The sequence below is a fragment of the Crocodylus porosus genome, unplaced genomic scaffold (assembly GCF_001723895.1).
Source record: "Crocodylus porosus isolate Cpor-Errol unplaced genomic scaffold, CroPor_comp1, whole genome shotgun sequence".
Taxonomy (NCBI): Eukaryota; Metazoa; Chordata; order Crocodylia; family Crocodylidae; genus Crocodylus; species Crocodylus porosus.
This window is the reverse complement of record NW_017728943.1, coordinates 24,509,301-24,527,395: the sequence shown is the minus strand read 5'-3', so window position 1 is coordinate 24,527,395 and position 18,095 is coordinate 24,509,301. Positions and strand designations below refer to the sequence as shown.

The 18,095-nt window shown below is 48.7% G+C and overlaps 1 protein-coding gene across 1 annotated transcript in view; it reads right to left on the bottom strand.

Moving 5' to 3' along the window:
- Nucleotides 1-16,977, bottom strand: part of MAL (mal, T-cell differentiation protein) — a 37,849-nt gene extending 20,872 nt beyond the window's left edge. The window contains exon 1 of the mRNA XM_019549033.1: nt 16,680-16,977. Within this exon, the coding sequence (XP_019404578.1) occupies nt 16,680-16,766 (87 nt within the window). The 5' untranslated portion in view covers nt 16,767-16,977. The remainder of the gene's footprint in view (nt 1-16,679) is intronic.
- Between the last annotated feature and the right edge of the window lie 1,118 nt (nt 16,978-18,095).

Sequence of the window (18,095 nt, the reverse complement as noted above, 5' to 3'; positions counted from 1 at the left end):
GCATCTCCAATTCCCTGTTGTCCTCCCTTGATAAACTTATAGGCGGCTACAAGGTCTCCCCTCAAACAGCTCTTGTGAAGGCTAAAGAGACCTAGATCCCTCAACCTCCTGTCTTAAGGTCTTTCACAGAGGCCACTAATCATACAAGTGGCCCTCCTCTGGACCCTCTCCAGATTCTCCATGTCCCTCTTGAAGTGCGTCACCCAAAACTGGACACAGTACTCCAATCGCGGCCTTACCAATGCCGCATAGAGGGGGAGCATCACCTCCCTCCATCTGTTGGTCATGCATCTGCTCATGCATGATAAGCATGCTGCCTAGACTACCAACTGCAGGGTTAATGCCCTAGAACAGGGTTGGCCCACCTGCGGCATGCATGCCACAAACAGCACAAGCAGCCTCTGTGTGTGGCATGCAGCAGACTGGGGAGGGAGCAGGTAGAACAGTGGTAGATAGGGTAGGGATCATAAAGCACAGCAGCAGATCAGGCAGGGAGGAAAGGGAAGGAAGAAGCATTGCGGCATATCAGGCCAGGGGCACACAGCAGGGAGCAGAAAGCAAATCAGCAAACTGGGCAGAGGAAGAAGGTCAGAGTGCCCCTCAGGGAGGGTGCAAGTAGGGTTACCATATTTCCAGTAACAAAAAAGAGGACACTTGGGGGGGATATGTTTGGGAGGGCAGTGCCTGCCTCTACCCCTCACTCTTAAGCCCTGTCCCCCCAACCCTGCCAGCCCCCCCTCACTCCCAACACACAGCCCCCTGTCCCCCACCAGCCCTGCTGGTGCCCCATACTCTGGAGCTGCACACTCGCCGGACAGGAGGACAGGGAGCCAAAAAACAGTACATCTGGGAAAACCCAGACCTATGGTGACCCTAGTGCAGAGCTAATTTGTAGCATGCCTGCCAATGTTGGCCCCCCCTTGCCTAGACTGTTTAAAGGAACATGTCTGGAAATTAATTTGAGGCACTCCAAAGAGATAAAACTGCCCCTGAAAGGATCCTTCCAAGTCCTATTGTCCATGCAGGATGGACATGTCAGTATAGAGAAAAAACTGATCAGGTTACCATTCATAAAGGTAGGACCTGCGCTGAAGAAAATGTTTGTGGATTTTAAAACCAAAAGGACCCCTTGTGAAAATCATCTGACCTCTGGCAAAACAGGTGTCAGAGTTGCTGTCCTTTATCAAACCCAGAACTTGTGAATGAGCTATAGGCATCTGTTAAAGATGAATGTCTGAAATGCATCCAGGAACAGTAAAAAGGGCCCTTGCTGGTGTCCCACCCAACTCCATCAGCAGCTACGTGCTTTGTGGGAACCTGTTCTTTTGAGCAAACATTCATTCTGCATCCTCCCAGCCTCTCCTTTCATTCCAGTCCTGCACCCTTCCCAGTCATGCATCCCTGACACCAGAAGAGCCTCCGCATGAAAATCATGAATCAACTGCAGGAGCCATACAAATTAATTCCTAGGCTGTGCCCCAGCTGCTGTTGCTGTGGCAGTGAATAGTTGGAACATGCCAACAACCCCCTCTGAACATCTCAACACCCCTCTGTGGGGCTCTGGCTCTGGCATTGGGAGGAACAGCCCCCTACCCTCTAATGCTTGCAGCAGGCTCTGCCAAAAAGCAAACACATGCTGCAGCCTGAAACAACCTTCTAGCTGGTTTCCTCTGCACTCCCCTGACCCAGGGAACTGTATCATCTTACACCTGCCACCTTTCCTGGCCTCCAGATCCTTCCCACTCCATTGCATTCATTTGGCTTGGCTTATCTGTGCCTGAACATGTGTTGTTTAAGCTGAGAATCCCCTTCTGAGAGTGTGCATCACTCAGCACCAAGACCAGGGGCCCTGGGGGCCATTCGAAAAATGTAAAGACCAAAGAATAATCATCATCAACCTTATCAAACTCTAAGCAGCCTTGCCAGACTGCTGCTTACCACTGCAACTCTCCTCTGTCCAACATCTATTATGAACCTCACCCTTGCTTTGGTCAAAGGCTTATGAACCTTCCCAAGCCACTTCTTTCTTGGGCAGACAGCCAAAGGAGATCACATTTAGACTCTGCAGTCTTTGTCTTTACAACGGCCCTATCTCAGGTCTTTTGTCCTGGACAAGCTAGAATCCCTTTTCTCCTCCAAGTGACCAACAGGCAAAGGAGAATATGGAAGGGTTAAAAACCAATGGAAAGGAAGAGGCAAGACCTGTTCCACCTCCACCCGCAGCTGCATTTGTAATCTGTGACTTTGCTGCTAGGAGATAACCCAGCAGGCAGGTGCACTGCTGCTCCTGATCTTCATCTGGCTCCTACTCTTACCTGAGCACTAACTTCAGGGAGATTAACTGAGCCACTGGTTTAAAGCTATGTGCATTTCTGCTGCATGATGCAGGCCATTACCAATGGTACTTTCATGGCTGCTGTCAGGGACATTTATCCTCATGGCACTCCCAGGAGACAGGGCAGCGCTCTTATTGTGGCCATTTTGCATGTGGGAAACTGAGGCACAGAATGATAGAGTGTGTAAAGGTGCCTCCGGCTGTCGCTCTCAAGCATGCAGCAGATGCAGAGCTTGACAGAGGTGCTGGGGGGCACCCTCAGGGCAGCTTCAGGATCTGGGACATACAGAATGGGAGGGTAGGGCCACACATCTCAGGGGTGCTTACTAGGGCATTTTAGGTGTGACTTACCACATGCCTGCAGTGACTTGCCCAAGATTGCAGGACAAAACACTGTACTGCCCCTCAGACCAGGGTGGGTTGGGGACGAGGTGTGGTGGGAGCCCTTGGGTTAGCAGGGAACACTGGGGAGGGGATAAGGAGAAGGCACATGAAGGGCAGGGGGAGCCAGGTCTGCCCCTCCCCCCCCAGCATGGTCTGTGTTTGAGTCTGGCAGCAGTAAACTCCGGGACTTCCACTGTACCTGGATCAGCCAGGAACAGCAGAAGGGAGAAACAGTCACACCACCACACACCCCCAGATCTGTTTCTAAGGAGAGGAACTGAATCGAGATCACGCCAGTTCCAGCAGAGCACCCATGAGCCATCCTTCCCCATTTCTAAAACATGAGCTGCTGGGTCTGCAGCATAAACTGCTACAGCTAGTTTGTGCAAATACTTTTGACTTTTCTGTGTTGACCTTTGTAGCCCCAGGCACCACTTCCTGCTTGCAGGTGCTCTCACCCCACCTCACTCTTTTTTTCTGGCAGCAAAAGGGACCCAACTAGCTCCACAACCCGAGTCAGTCAGTGTGAGATTTTAGGAATTTAGTTTCTGACTTCCTAATGGAGTTAGGTAGCCAGGTTGTAGCTGTATTGGTCTGGAGGCAAAAGGAATCAAAACTCATGACAGAGGTGATTTCTTTTATTAGACTAACTAAATATTTACAAAAAATGTCTTTATTTGCAAGCTTTTGGGCACAGGCTGCCTTCAGCAGGCATGGGAGATTGCAAGGATTGTAAAAGTTCTCCTAGGTAGAAATGAAAATTCATATTTCACAGGAGAGCTAAAGGAGTTAGGCACCCAGCTCAGCTGGAAGTCATGTACCTCGTTCTCTTAATCAGGGAACCCCCACTCTGGCATGTTACATCGGCAGCGAAGAGGAAGACAAGGACAAACCAAAGTTAGGAAGCCAATGCCAGAAGCATCTGGGAAGTTTCCACTGGGTTTTTTTTTGCCCAGGGAGTTGGGCACACTGCCCAGCACAGCTCCTCTGCTCCAGCTCCCCCTCTCATTTCAGCACTGCTTATGGGCCACACAGATCAAGTAAGGTGTGTGGCCTCCCACCATGCTGCTTCACCCCCACAGCTTTATCTGTGGCTTTGCACCCTTCTTCCTCTGTGTAATGTAGTGGGAACAGGGTTGGAGCCAGAGTCATGTGAGAAGAGAAACAAGCCTTCACAGATTCATAAGGTTTTGGGCTGGACAATGTTCACTGTGCACTGGGCAGAACAGCACCTTTGTTATGCTGTACCAGGTTTGTGTCTTCTGCCTTCTGATGGGACCAGACCCACTCGCACCCACTGGATTCCTTCTCTGGGGGAATGGGGTCAAAGCTGACATTTGCAGAGCCCACTCGGGGTTTTGCACAGCACTCAGAAATACTTAGTCAAATCAAGCAGTCATCATGATGCTAAGCTCCTAGTAGGCTTCTCTGGAAGTGTCCCCATTAACAACTCTCACAGTACTAGTGATGGATTGTCTTTGAAGTCTCCAGGGGTTTCTGTAGCTTTGTTAAAAAAAGGGGGAAAAAACCCTTTCCCTTCTTAATGCCAAATAAAGGAAAGGGAATTCTGAAATGCCCAGTCATATAAAACAGGGATGTCAAACCCATCCCTCTTCATGGGTTGGATCTGGAACATGGATTTCCTCACTGGCCAGATCCAGATGCAGCTGCAAGTGGTGGGGGCAGCAGCAGCAGCCTCAGAGGTTAACACAGCCATCACTTGCACCCTGATGCCAATACGTGTCCTCGCTGGGGCTCTGTACCCTAGATTTTGACAGTAGGCACTGCCCCTACTCCCTCTCCCTCCTCCCAATTCCTAGCCCCTCTGGAAGCTCTGCAGTCCAGATAACATGGCTTCTCAAATTGGATCCAACCTGCAGGCCATATGTTTGGCACCACTGATGTAAACTAGCAGTTCAAAGCAACTGATTTCATGCTAACGCAATTTTAAAAAAAAAATCTTCCTCCAGATTCAGAAAGCTCTATAAAAGGACAAGTCTTGCAGAGGGCAAAGGTCTGAGCTACCAAGGTTACAGGGGTCTTCTACTTCTAGGATGGGGGCCCCAGTTTGATAAAAGCTTCCTTGAAAACAATGCATGCCAGACCACACCCAAAGAAAAGAAACAAAAAGAAAAGAAGCAAAAACTCCCACAATAAATATGAAGTTTGTTAAGTAACAAAACCAGATGCTGTGATTGTGTTATCAAATATATCAAGAACTTTTGCCATTAAAATAGTTGCATAAACACTTGAAATGTTTTTCCATGGTAAAAGTGATTACTATATTAACATAAGAAAAGCAATTCCACCTTCAGAGATAATATGTCTGTAGAACTTTCAAACATAACTGATATCAAACTACTACTTGTGCTCTGATTGCTCACATGGGAACACCTTCTAGCTGATAGGATGCACGACCCTGCCTAGCTAGCTATTCACAAGCCAATACTAATATTATTCTACAGCAGAAGGCAGGGCAGAATGGCACTTTATAGTACTCACTTTTCAGTACTCAGACATCTTCTAAAGCTGTGGGCTGGACTGACCCAGTTCGGGACATAGACGGGTGAGCACTAAGACCAAGCCACTGCATTTCCAGCATGGGGAAAGTGACTGCTGGAAAGTTCCCTTCTGCTAAATGCTGCCTGGGGGCCAGATCAAGTGGCTCTACAGGCTGGTCAACCTCTGGACTAACTAATTCAATAACAGTTTATTTCATCAGATGCTATGAATGGATTTGCAGGTGGCAGAGGTTCTAAATATAAAGAAGGAATTGAAATACAGAGGATAAGAAATGTGGGGAGGGAAGGGGAGAAGGCACTACTGAGAGAAGCAAAGGTGGTAAACAAAGCAATGAAACCGTAGAGATGCAGGGGTTATAAAAACAAGCCCAGCTACTGGGATAAGAGTCTGTAGCCTCTTTTTAGAGACTTTATACCATTCTTCACACAATCCAGTCTGTGGATACTTTAGTGGGGCTGACTGGCTACCATCTTTCTTTTCAAATGTCATTTCCACCTAGGCAAAGGGATAAGGAATGCTGCTGTTCTGAATCACCAGTGTTTCACTTCATATTGCCAGCCCAAAATATTCAAACATCCCAAGTCAGGACCTTGCAAATCAGGAGATGGGTTTCAAATTCACAAGTAAAAACATAAGTAAAAAATTTCATTGGGGGCTCTTTTCCCCTTGCCTTTGGGATTGTGAGCCTTTTAAAGTTTATGTTGTTAAGATTTCCCTTACCATTTCTCTTACCCTAACTTTAGTGACAAGTCTCTGCATGTGTAGATACCTGCCAAAAATTGCTTAATGAGCATTAGTTTAATGCACATTAAATGTAGTTGCGCTTAAATGCACGTGTAAACACACCCATCCTTGCTGCTTTTTTATGACTCAATCCTAGGGGTAAGATGATGGTGTGTTATAAGACTCTATTCATTAAGAGGAAGCTAGTTAACCATGTTAGTCTGAAGTCAGGCAGAAGCCAAGGTAGAGAGGCAACTTCTAGACTACCCAAATAAAAGATGCATAACTTTTCATAAGTTCACAAAAGCTTATTCACCTCTGATTCAGTTAGTTTAGAAGATGCATCTTTACCCTGCCTTCCAGATGCATTAATGGATTTTCAGGGACTTTAGCAAGGTAACATAAAAATAAAATCACATTTAGGTGCCTATCAACCTAGACCCCTGACAAGTGAAACAGAATTTGGCCCTGGGCATCTGCAACAAATTAAGGGTACTATCTTACTCTCTAGTGAATGCAGGCAATGCTGTTAATTCAGCTGAGGTGATTCATATGGGCTGGGAGATTGAAAGCTATCCCTGTGATGTTAAATAGGGAGATGGTACTACAGATAAATTGTGACTACAGTGTGAAATTGAATGTGCTGATTTTTTTTTCCTCCAGTTGGAACTGTCAGGCCACGCTGGCAGCTTTTTTACAGGTGGACTAAATAATTTCCAAGTGTGCCAGGTGGCTCAGAGATCCCTCCCTGGGGCAGAGCTGGAAGGGCTGGAATTGCCCGAGCCATTCATTGAGTCTGCTCAGTGAGTGGGTTGGAAGATGACAGCCTGGGGTTTCTCCAAGGGCAGCAGCAGCAACAGGGGCCTGAGAACAAAGGGACTTGCCCACTGCTGACCACCATGTCGGGTGGGAATCCTCCTGATCTAGCAGTCTAGAATCTGTGGGTGAAATTCTGGCTCCACTGATGTCAGTGAGGTTTTTGTCATGGACTTCAAGCTTTCACCCAGAATCAGCTGCAGCTGATGAAGCAGCTAATATGGTTGGGAAGAAACACCCCCACTTCCCAGGAAACCATGAGGGCACTAGAAGACCATATGGATCAGGAGCCCCATTCCCAAGGACCAAGTCAGCTTAGAGCCACAGCCTCCAAGCCCTAAAGCAGCCAGCTCCCACTTCCAGGGAGAGGAGAGTGAGAAGAGCAGGGCACAGCAGGGTGAGGTCTTGCCCCCTTTGTTTCTACCAGGCACCAGTTAGATCACTGGTTCTCAACTTTTTTAGCTTTGAATGCAGAGTAGCTCAGTGATTTTGAATAGGGGTGTCATGAAATTCAGAAAAGTTATGGAGGGAGACCTTGAGGCTAAAAAAGGTTGAGAACCACTGCCTCAGTTCTTTCTGGCTCTCTTCATGAACGCTGGCACCAGAGCTCATCCCAAAAAAGGAACCCTCCTTGTAAAGGCATTTTGACATTCTTCTTATTTATTATGTGCACAGTAGAACTGAGAGCATTTCAAGCCCACTCAAATTACAAGCGAGTAGGCTAGCAAACAGATCCAAGGCCCTGAATAGACAGTGCTTACAAAGAAGCAAAAGGGTTCTGTAGGGGACTGGGCCCAGAGGATGGTCATGGCACACCCTAGGGGCCACCCAAATCCTGCCCACCCTCCGAGTCCTCCAAACACCCCCTTTCTGTCTTCATAGTAGCTAGGGTCAGGAGGGACCCGAACAGATCATCTAGCCTGACCCCCTGCCACAGGCAGGAACGAATGCTGGGTTCACAAGACCCCAGACAGGTGATCACCCAACCTCCTCTTGAATTTCATCAAGGTAGGGGCGAGGACCACTTCCCTGGGAAGTTGGTTCCAGATTGTGGCCACCCTAACTGTAAAAAATTGCCTTCTGATCTCTAACCTAAACCTGTTCTCCATCAGCTTATTACCATTGTTCCTCATCACCCCAGGTGGTGCTGGGGAGAAAAGGGCTCTACCTATTTGCTCTTGATCTCCCCTGATGAGTTTGTAGGCAGCCACCAGGTCCCCCCTCAGCCTCCTCTTGCTGAGGCTGAACAGGTTCAGGTCCCTCAGTCTCTCCTCATAGGGCCTGTCCTGCTGCCCTCTCACCAAGTGGGTGGCCCTCCTCTGAACCCTCTCCAGGCTGGCCACATCCTTTTTGAAGTGTGGCGCCCAGTACTGGACGCAGTACTCCAGCTGCGGCCTGACCAAAGTCACACAGAAGGGGAGTATCACCTCTTGCCTGCCATGCTTTGATGCTCTTTCTGTATTGATCAGGAGGCTCCCCCAAGTGCTGGAGTGATCCCCCTGGTGCCTAACTGATGTAACCAAACAGTTTTCTGGGCCATTCATCTGCTAACAGAACCGTGCCTGCTCCATGTAGTTGCACCTCACGACCCTAGTGGCCCCAGTTAAACCTTAAGGGCGCTAACTGTGGGCTCCAGCCTCCGCCACAGTCATGCCTGTGCCTCATGGGTCTTTGTGGCCAACCACCTTCCTGTGAAGGCTTTGGCCCTGTAGGACACAGCCTGCTAATTACTCTGGCTGTAGGCTGCTAGCCTGGGCCCACTTACTCTGGCCCAGCTTCTCAGCCTCTTTTCTCTCTCTCTCAGGCTTGGGACTTCTCAGTTGCCACCCACCCCGTCTCTGTCCTGGCCTTCATCCCTCTCGCCCCTTCCTGGTTTCAGCCCCTCTCATGCTTCAACTCCACTGGCTACACCTTTAGCTCTCAGCTTTGGCTGGGTCTCTTTTCACCAGTTGCCCCACAGGCACCCCTGCAGAGCCTCCTAACTACCCCTACAGCCACTATTTGGTCCTTCAGCCAAACTGAAACAAACAGTGCAAGCAAACTGCTTTAAATAAAACACAAAGCTCTCTCTGGGTCAGCACAGTGCTGCAAAAACCTCCTTCCCACCCACTGGCTCTTAGTCTGTGGGAGTGCCTGGCCTGGACTGCAGCTTCTGCTGTTTCCTAGCCAGAGCTGGCAGGAAATCTCCTCCTTGCAGAGTTTCAGGCCATACTTGCCCCTCTGCCTCAGGAACCCAGGCTTATGTCCCCTGAGCTCCTCCTGTTTCTGCCAGGCATTTCCCTCAGCTTCAAGAGCAGTCTACTATGGTTTCTTCGGCTAAACTGCATTTTTTCCCCTGCTGCCTACCCAGGGCTCTGCTCTAGTGTCCTAGTGCAACTTGCCCTGCAATAGGCACTTGCAGCCCTTTCGCTCTTTGGCTGCCTATTCTACTGCAGCCAGCCCTGTTCAGCTGTCTGCACCTGCCTGTGGAAACTCCTTGCAGTTTCTGTTCCAGTAAGAGGAGCCTCTGGCTCCCTTTTACAAGTCCCAAAAACCTGTAGCATCTTACTCTCTTGTTCCCTTCAGTTGCAGCACTGCAAGAGGAACCTCAGGGCTTTTGGAAGCAACACACAGCTCTGCACAATAAATTTCCTTGCTGCCCAGTTGTTGTTTTTTTGTCCCCTACAACCTGTGCTTGGACATGCACACACAGCAGACTGCAGTCGCTGCAAATCTCTGTTACTCTAATGAAGTTTTTAGAATGATGCTGGTTTATTCCAGCTGACTATCTGGCCCCAAGTCTTGATATATACTGCCACTAGCTTTCCATGCCTGTACCAATTATCAATACAGTGGAACCCAATGGAACAGACTTGTGTAGTAAAGATTTTCCAATGCAAGAACAGCTTCTCAAAGTGAAGCAGTTTCTAAAGAATTCCAGTGGGGAAAGCCAGCAGCCTCAAATCCATGCTGGAGAAATCCAACTTATTTTGTTCTGTTTAAACTCAAAACGCACTGATTCAGCGAGCCAACTGATATATTTACTAGAAATGCACCAATACGTAGGTCCGATATTGGATCAGCACGATATAAAGAAAATTGATTGTATCAGAAATTGGCCTGATGTGGCAGATAATTTGGCTGAGAAATATCCGTGCATGTGCTATGCCCCAACTCAGCATGTAGGCAGCAAGGAGCACAACTCGGCAGCTTGGAAAGCTGCACGCAGCTGGTAAGTCTGGTGTGGCGGAAGGGGATGGGAAAGGGAAGGGGGTGTGGGGGTGCAGATCAAGGCCCCTGTGGTGAGGGAGGAGTGGGGCTAGGGCTGGGTGGGCCAGAGGGTCAGAGCATGTGCTGCCCAGCCAGGACGTGGCAGGCGCAAGATCGAGTCGTGGCTTGTCTGGGGGATGCAGGGGGGAGAAGTGGGGGGGTTGGCTCCTGCCACTGCGAGCTGCTCATCTGGGAGACGCTGGTCTGGCACTTGCCTGCTTGTCCAGTGGCTCCCGCCACTTGTCTAGGAGGGCCGGTGGGGGCATGTGCCCCCAGATCTGCATGGGGCTGAGCATGGCGGGCTAGGGCTGCCTGAGCTCTTCCTGGCCTGCCCTGCCCCACTCCACAGATCCGGGGGCACGCCCCCTCCACTCCATGCCCTCCCAAACGAGCAGTGCACAGTGGCAGGAGCTGCGCCCCTCTCCTCCACACCCCCAAAACAAGCTGCGGCTCCATCCCATGCCTGCTCCATCCCAGCTGGTCAGCACTTGCCCCAGCCCCACTCCTCCCTCACCACAGGGGGCCTTGATCTGCCCCCTATGCCACTTCCCACCTCCCTCCCCTTCCACCACACCAGATTTACCAACTGCACGCAGCTCTCCAAGCTGTTGGGCTGGTATCGGAAGTCAAATCGGTATCAGCTTATATGCCTCCTTAAAAATCAGCTGTTGGTATCAGCCCCAACAATCTCTATTGGGGCACCCCTAATATTTACTGCCAGTGTATCAAACAATTATCACAAGTCATAGTGTGAAAATGTGTTAATCATAGGTGGGATTATGAAAAGGAGGGTGCACATGGTGAAATGCATCATCATATATAACAGAACACATTTTTCTCCAGATAAAAAGAAACTACAAGCTTTACTAATATGCTAGGGGCCTAGGGCTATATTATTCAATTTAAGTTTGATGCAAAAATAAATGTAACTTTACTGAAATGAGCTAAGAAAACAGTCTGCAAGGCTTTGAAATAAAAGCTACATTACAGGGAGCAGCTAACAGCAGAATTGCAGAAGAAAGGCTAGCTTAATTAGTGGAACATCAAGACCATTCAAAAAGAGAGAGGGTCATTAACACCTGTGGAATGGAGAGTTTAGAAGGAATAAAGTAGATTTTAATGAATCATGAAGTCAGTTGTCTACCTCACTGCTGCCTGAATAGAAATGCTGCTGCCACTACAAAGCGATGGTTTTAAACTTTGATTGGAACAGGAGTCAAAGGCGGGGTGCAAGTGCACCTGTAGCCCCCTTCTGGATCCACCCTTGCTGCTAATTTTCCAAGGACAGGACTATGCTGAGAATTTCTTCTCCCCACTGGCCTGTAGTACGCACCAGGGCTACAGTAGCAGTAGCAGCAGAAGTAGGGAGTCAGCAAAGGGGAGCTGGATATTTTTATTCCTCAGAAGACAAATTTTGGCAGAACCCCAAGAACTGCTGCAGAGACATAGAATGGACCACTCCTTGCCCCCAAGTCCCTCTCTTAAGCAGCTAGTCTCACAGATCCTCACTGTCTCCACCCCACCCTATACTGGTTATCGTGGTCTCTTCTGTCAACTGGGTGGGAAATGTTTTTTTGGCTGCCCTCAGCTGTGCATTTGTCTTGTAATCTCATTGGCTCTGGGCCCCACCTACAGTTCCTTTAGTTCGTTATCTCCAGCGCTGGACTTGGGTGATTTATCAGTTTGTTTAATGGAGGAGGAAGTGGGTGCAAAAGGCCCTACTGGCTCCATACATTTGACCTACTGCTCAGAAACGGGTCTGGATCACCCTGGCTGGTTTCGGGGAAGCCAGCCCTGGCCTTGCATTTGCTCTGTCATTTCCAGGCCCCTTTGGAGCCATGAGTCTGTTTCTTTTTCACAGACATGATAAAGTCCTCCATGGGCAGTTCAGTATCCCAATCATTCACTACTGGGATGCTGCTCTCCCTTCCCCTACGGTGATGCAGAAGAGGCCCCACTCAGCATCACTCCCACCCCACCCCTCCAAGAAAGAAGATTGATTGAGAGAGCCAGGAATGGCTGCTCTGATCTCAACCTGGTATGTTCCCATCAGGAACTGTGTGGTTCATGGGGAGTGGAGGGCCAGCCGCACCCTTCCCCTGCACCACCTCCAGGAAGGACACTGTTCTGGCCGGGGTCCAGAGTACACAAAACCCAGCCACTGCTTGGCATCCACTGTACAGCAGTGGCATTGTGTCCCAGTCAGACTCACTAGACTCACCTGCTCTAACCACTGGAAGTCTAAGTCATGTCTAACCCTGGAGGCCCTGCCCTGTCAGTGAGCTTGACTGTATTCAGTGCATTTTGAGTCATGTCCCATCCCCAGGGCAGGGATAATACCACAAGCCCTGTGCCAACAGATACCACAGAAGCATCTTCCTGCCACACCCTGGAGGCCAAATAACTACAAAGAAACTCTAGATAGTGTTTGATTAAAGTGTGTTTTTTGTTTTTTATGATGCCCTGCCCTAGCCAACAGGAGCTTCTTTACTTCTCCAGTGGCAGTAAGGCTGTCCTACCCAGAGCTGACTAACCAAAGTGGCAGCCTGGACACAATGGACCTGTCAGAAACCAAGGCCCACACCAGGCTTTTGCCTGCATTAGGCAGGTTCCTCCCACTTCCCCAAAGACATCTGGCTGATGTGCTGTAATACTTGGATGTGGGCACTCCTGCTGGGGCAACAGAATGTCATTTGAAAAGGGGCAGATGCTCCAAGAGCCACCTGACTGATGGACATGAACACCTTGTGCCTCCTGAGGCTGGAGGGGGCATGGTGACCACCCACAGGTGGCAGTGGCAGCAGTGAGCAGGGGAGGCACGGCAGCGGTGGGGGTGTGGCCACAGAGACGTCAGTGGCAAAGGAAGACTGAGCAGGGACTGCCCGCAGGCAGTCGCAGTGGTGCCGGTGGGGAGGGGGGAGGGGGGAGCGGTGGTCAGCCAGCGCCCGCAGACTCTGCCAGCAGTGGCAGCAGCCAACCTCAGGGGGGGCATGGCCAATCTTAGGCCAATGCTAATGGATGCAGCACCTGGTGTGTTCCTGGGGAAAGCTCCTTGGGTAGTGGCAGGGGTGGGGAACAGGCTGTGCTAGCATAATGACACACCATTGCAGCCTTGGCTAGTGCCGCTGAAGCTCCCAGCTAGGCATGGGCAGGCCAGTAGAGTCCTCCCTGGCTAGGGACAGACATTACACATAAACTGATTTAAGTGATCAGAAACTGGTTTAAACCTGTAACAGAACAGATGTTCACTGCATATAAACCACTTTGAAAATGGTTGAAACCAATTTGACAAAAACCTGGTTGAATGTAATATCAGACTTAACTGATTTGGGTCAAATCGGTTTATATGTCTATCCCAGACCCCTTGCTGGTTTAAGATAAACCAGACTCCCCCAGCATCCCAGTATACTCTCTGGGCTGGGTGGGGCTCGCTGCTCGACAGCAGAGCTGGCCCTTCCCCTCTTCTCCCTGACTGGAGCTCCAGCAGAGACTCAGCTTGGCTTCCCCCTGCCCTACCCCCACCTTGCTGCTTAAGCATGAATCCCTCCTCCCACCTATCTCCCACAGCACGGACCCCAGCTCTACAGACCCTAGGCATGTGGTATGCTAGTTATTGCCAAGGGGAGTGGAGGGTGTGGTGTGTGTATGTGTGTCCAACTTCAGTGGGACAGGTAAATGCAGCAGTGACTGCTTAGGGCTTTTTGGAGCTAATCAACAGGTCAGCTGGTAAGCTGTTTAATAAGAGTTTGAACTAATGGAGAGAGGCTATTGTTTTGCTGATGGGGTGATAAACACTGTTATCGGACCCCTGCTGGCTTGCTGGCCTGTCAGTTTGCTGCAAACAGTACAAAGAAGCAGGGTGGGAGATTGAAAAGCTCCCTATCATCAACACATGCATGCACTGCACACACTCCCTTGCCTCACAGTGCTAGCTGGGTGCTGGCAACACTCCTGCCCCTTGAGCAGCCAGCAGGGAAAAGCCTGGGATGGTACAGGCAGACCTCCCTAATTAAAGTGCCCTGCTGGGGCAGGCCATGCCCCTCTCAGCTCAACACTAGTTAAGGGAAGAGAGGGCTGCTCTAGTCAGGCATGTGTCTGAATTTCCTCAGTCCAGAGAGAATATCTGGCCGGTTATGAACTGGTTCAGCACAGCTAGGTTAGACTAACCTACAAAGATTTTGAATCAAGTCAGTCTCAGGATTTTTGAATGTCTGTCCCTAGCCCCTGAGAACAAGCATCTTAACAAGTTCTTTGTGCAAGCCATGCAAGAGACTTACTCACCCCTGTGGTGCTACAAATCCTTGAGCCCAGAGGGCTCATCAATTTCTCCTGCAATGCAGGCCCCTCCATTTGGTATGGCTTTTAATCCATGTGGATTTTCCCCTCCTTCCTTTCAGCTATCAAAGGCTGTTGCAGACTCTGAGGCTTGGCTGTGGTTCCTACCTGCTCCCCCCTCTTCTGATCAGGGAGGTTGCCAGTTCTTTCTCAGGTGGCTGGGGAGCAGTATGAAGCGGGCCCATAAAATGGCCACCCTGACCCTGCTGCTACTTTTTCCAGAGAAGAGACAACCTTTGTCCTACTGTTGGGGAGCTGCAGATAGGCATGGCCATAGGCACATTGCAAGACTGGATTGCTCCTTGTAGAGACTGCCATTTGGGTTAGTCACAATCTGCCTACGCCCATTCCTCACCTGAAAGGGAGTAGACCCTCTCCTAATAGCCAGCTACTCCTGCCTGCTTATTGCAGCCTTGGATCTGAGTTGCATCACAGGGGCAGTGAATCACTACTATGGGCCCAGCTCTGAGACTAGGCTACCTTGAGCTGATCAGATAATGTCCTCATTCTTCCCTTGTGACATTGCAGCCTGTGCTGGGGGCAGAGATGTAGAGTGAACTTGGGAGATAGGTAGAAGTGTAGGACAGACAGCCTCCCTCATCAAAGGGTTGGTTCAAAGCTGCAGAGTAGTACCATAGTTGTTAACATCGAAAAACCTCAAATATAACTGTTCTAAGATAATCAGGGACCTTGGGGATTAGAACCCCACTCCTCATCATCGGGCCATCAACAATCTCCAATTGCTGCTGCTACCACTATGATTTCGATCACATGCCTGAGGCCAAAACTGTTTTCTTCACCCCCATCAGCATTTGCGGCAGTGGCCCCTGTTGACAAGGAGCTCCAAGTAACTTGCAGGATCAGGATAATGATACTGTACTTTCATTTTAGACAGCATTATTTCAACCCTAGTTTTATGTATGTAGCTGCATTCTTTGCAAAACTGTCACAATACCTCCTATTTTCCTCTGATTTTAAAACTGCAAGGTACAAAGTGTGCATGTGGGTGGGTTTTAAACCCATGCTGGCTGGAGGCTTTGCCCCTGACCTACACTGTGCTTTTGGGCAAGTCAATTAACAAGACATTGCTGTCAAGGTCAAGACTCCCATTAACTTAAATTGAGCTAATTTTTCAGCCTGGTTGCCTATCTTGAAATTGAATGAAGTAGTGTCGTATACATGGCACATCAGGAATAACTTTTTAAGAAAAAATATGATTTTTCACTGAAAAACTTAATGTTTGAAGCCAAGTGTTCCTACTTCTAAACACACACATACACAAAATCAGGGAAAAAAACTGAAAAAAAATCCTTGGGTTGAATATTTTCTTTTTTTAAAAGCTAAAACTATTTTTTTAGCAAACTGACCCTTTCTGCTAATGTGTTCTGCAGTTAGTTGAAAATCCAGTTTTTCCATGGGAAAAAAGTTTTGATAGAAAATTGTCATCCAGCGCAGCTACACCCTGCAGAGCCAGTCTGATGCTCTTTCCATTTATTTATGTTAAATATGTTCTTTATTCCTTTTTCCAACAGTAACAAAATTATGATCTGAAAGGAAACAAGCGGGGCTCTTCCCCAGACTTACTCCTTTCCCCTTGGGCCTATGCAGAAAAGTCTTTAAAACCAGTAGGGGTGTTACATTTCTAATATAACATACATCCATAATATAAACATACAACTGTTTTCTGTTGTGTTAGTTGTGTATCATGTTGCAGTGCTGTGTGTACCAGACAGAGACTGTGCCAGTCTTTTATCAGAAAGTACATAGCAAGATAGATTTTTAAAACAAACTAAGTATATAATCAGGATTCTTGGACTCCTAAAGTCCCCCTTAATTTGCATCTGAATTAAGTTCATAGTTATATGCTTCAGCCACAGCCTGCCACCCAAAAAAGTCTGCGTTCATTCAGGGTCTATCAGCTGCTAAATTGCCTTTAGAGGGAAATTGTGCAATTTCAGAGAGTTTCAGAATTGTCTTCAAGACCTGAATGCATTTCTAGTGGAGCTTTCATGTCCCGTTTTCTCAAATTTCCCAGTTTTGCTATTTCCACTGAGAAAAAAGTTTGAAATATTGTATACAGTAAACTTCAATCCTGAATTCATTCGCATGTGTATTCATGTCACTTACTGCAAAGCTCACAGCATACCCTGTGTACTAGCACACATCCAGAAGGAAAAGCCTCAAATATTAAGTTTTTCAGTGAAACACTAACACAAGAGCAGCCCATTGCTTAACAGTATGATGTCTGGGTGCACCTTGAGAATCTGTATCCCTGGTTCTAAAAGTTTAGTTAAAAATCAAAGGTCAAACTTACAAATTCAGGGATGAAGAGGATATCAGGGAAAGAAGTCAGGACTGCAAAGCCACTGGGCAAGGAGGCTGCGGTGGCTGCAGACGACATCTTGGTCTGTTCTAATGCAGAGTCAGTGAGTCTTGCTCCTAGGTAAGGTTTTCCAGTTCAGCCTTCCAAAGTCCCCTAGACAGGCAAACTCTTAACTGATCAGAGAAATAAATGTTACCGCCTACAGGGAAGGAGCTGAGCACAGGTGTGGCCAACCAGTTTGACACACGGGTTTGCCTGCTGTTCTTATGAGCCCTGGGAGGAAAAGGTACAGGAGATTACAGTTAAGTTTCTCAGGCTGCAGAAAGCATTAGCCCTTCTGGGCTGGGTGGAGTTAGTGTTAGCTACCCGCTGGCCAGAGGCTGTTTGAAGCCAGGCGTTGTCATAGCTGGAATTCAGCGTACCAAGCCAGATTTTTAGCAGGCATCAAGTGGTGTAATCCCATTGACAGCAACAGACCTTGGCTGATCTACACCTGCTGTGCTACTGGGGATGGGTTTTGATCTGAGCAACCTGTCCTGAGCAATATTAATGGAAACAGATATCATTCCCAGTGGAAGCTCTTGCTTACAGGTACAAGAACAGATCAAAACTCAGTGCTTTTTGCGAAGGAGACTAGCAACCTACTGGGCTACCAATGCTTAAAGCACACTGCTTGTACCCAAGTGAGGGGTGTAGCCAGCACTGCATCTAGCATTACAGCTGGATCAAATAGGGACTGACAGCCTTTGTTGCATGTTCAGAGCAAGACTAAAACTTGTGGCTACAGGAGCACAGCAAGATACCTATGCCACTGCCCTGGGCAGCTTTATTCCTGTGCTGGTGGAAACAAGGTGCTGATGTACCCCAGTCTGAGTTCTGACTTTATTGTTGACTAGTGGGCCTGGCCTAGGGTCAGGAGGCCTAGGAAGAGGAGGGAAGCTAGAGCTCTGCCTTAATGGGGATTCCCACCAAGCAGTTATTTACTTATGCATTAGATTTATAAACTGTGCTATCCAAAAGGCTCTGAATGGCTTACAATAAACACTGGCCCACCCCCCACCAGCATCCCAACCCTGGAGAACTCCAGCCCCCTCCCCCACCCAAATACCCCTCCTGCCTAAACCTCAACAAAGCAAATTGTCTGGCTGCTCGCAACTGCACTTCCCCCAGCCATTTACATCCAAATATAAGAAACCATTTCCTATTTCCTCCACCCCCTGGCCACCTACTCCTACACCCCCAGGGGAGATGCCTCCACCCTACCCCAGTGTCCCTTCCAAGTCTGTATCTCCCTCTCTTACAGAGGTGCTATGGCTGTAATTCCTTTGTTCCTCTGCTGTCCCCAGCCCTCCCAAAAGGCCTGACACTGAAGGAAAGTTATAGATTTCAGAAAGGGGGGGAATCATC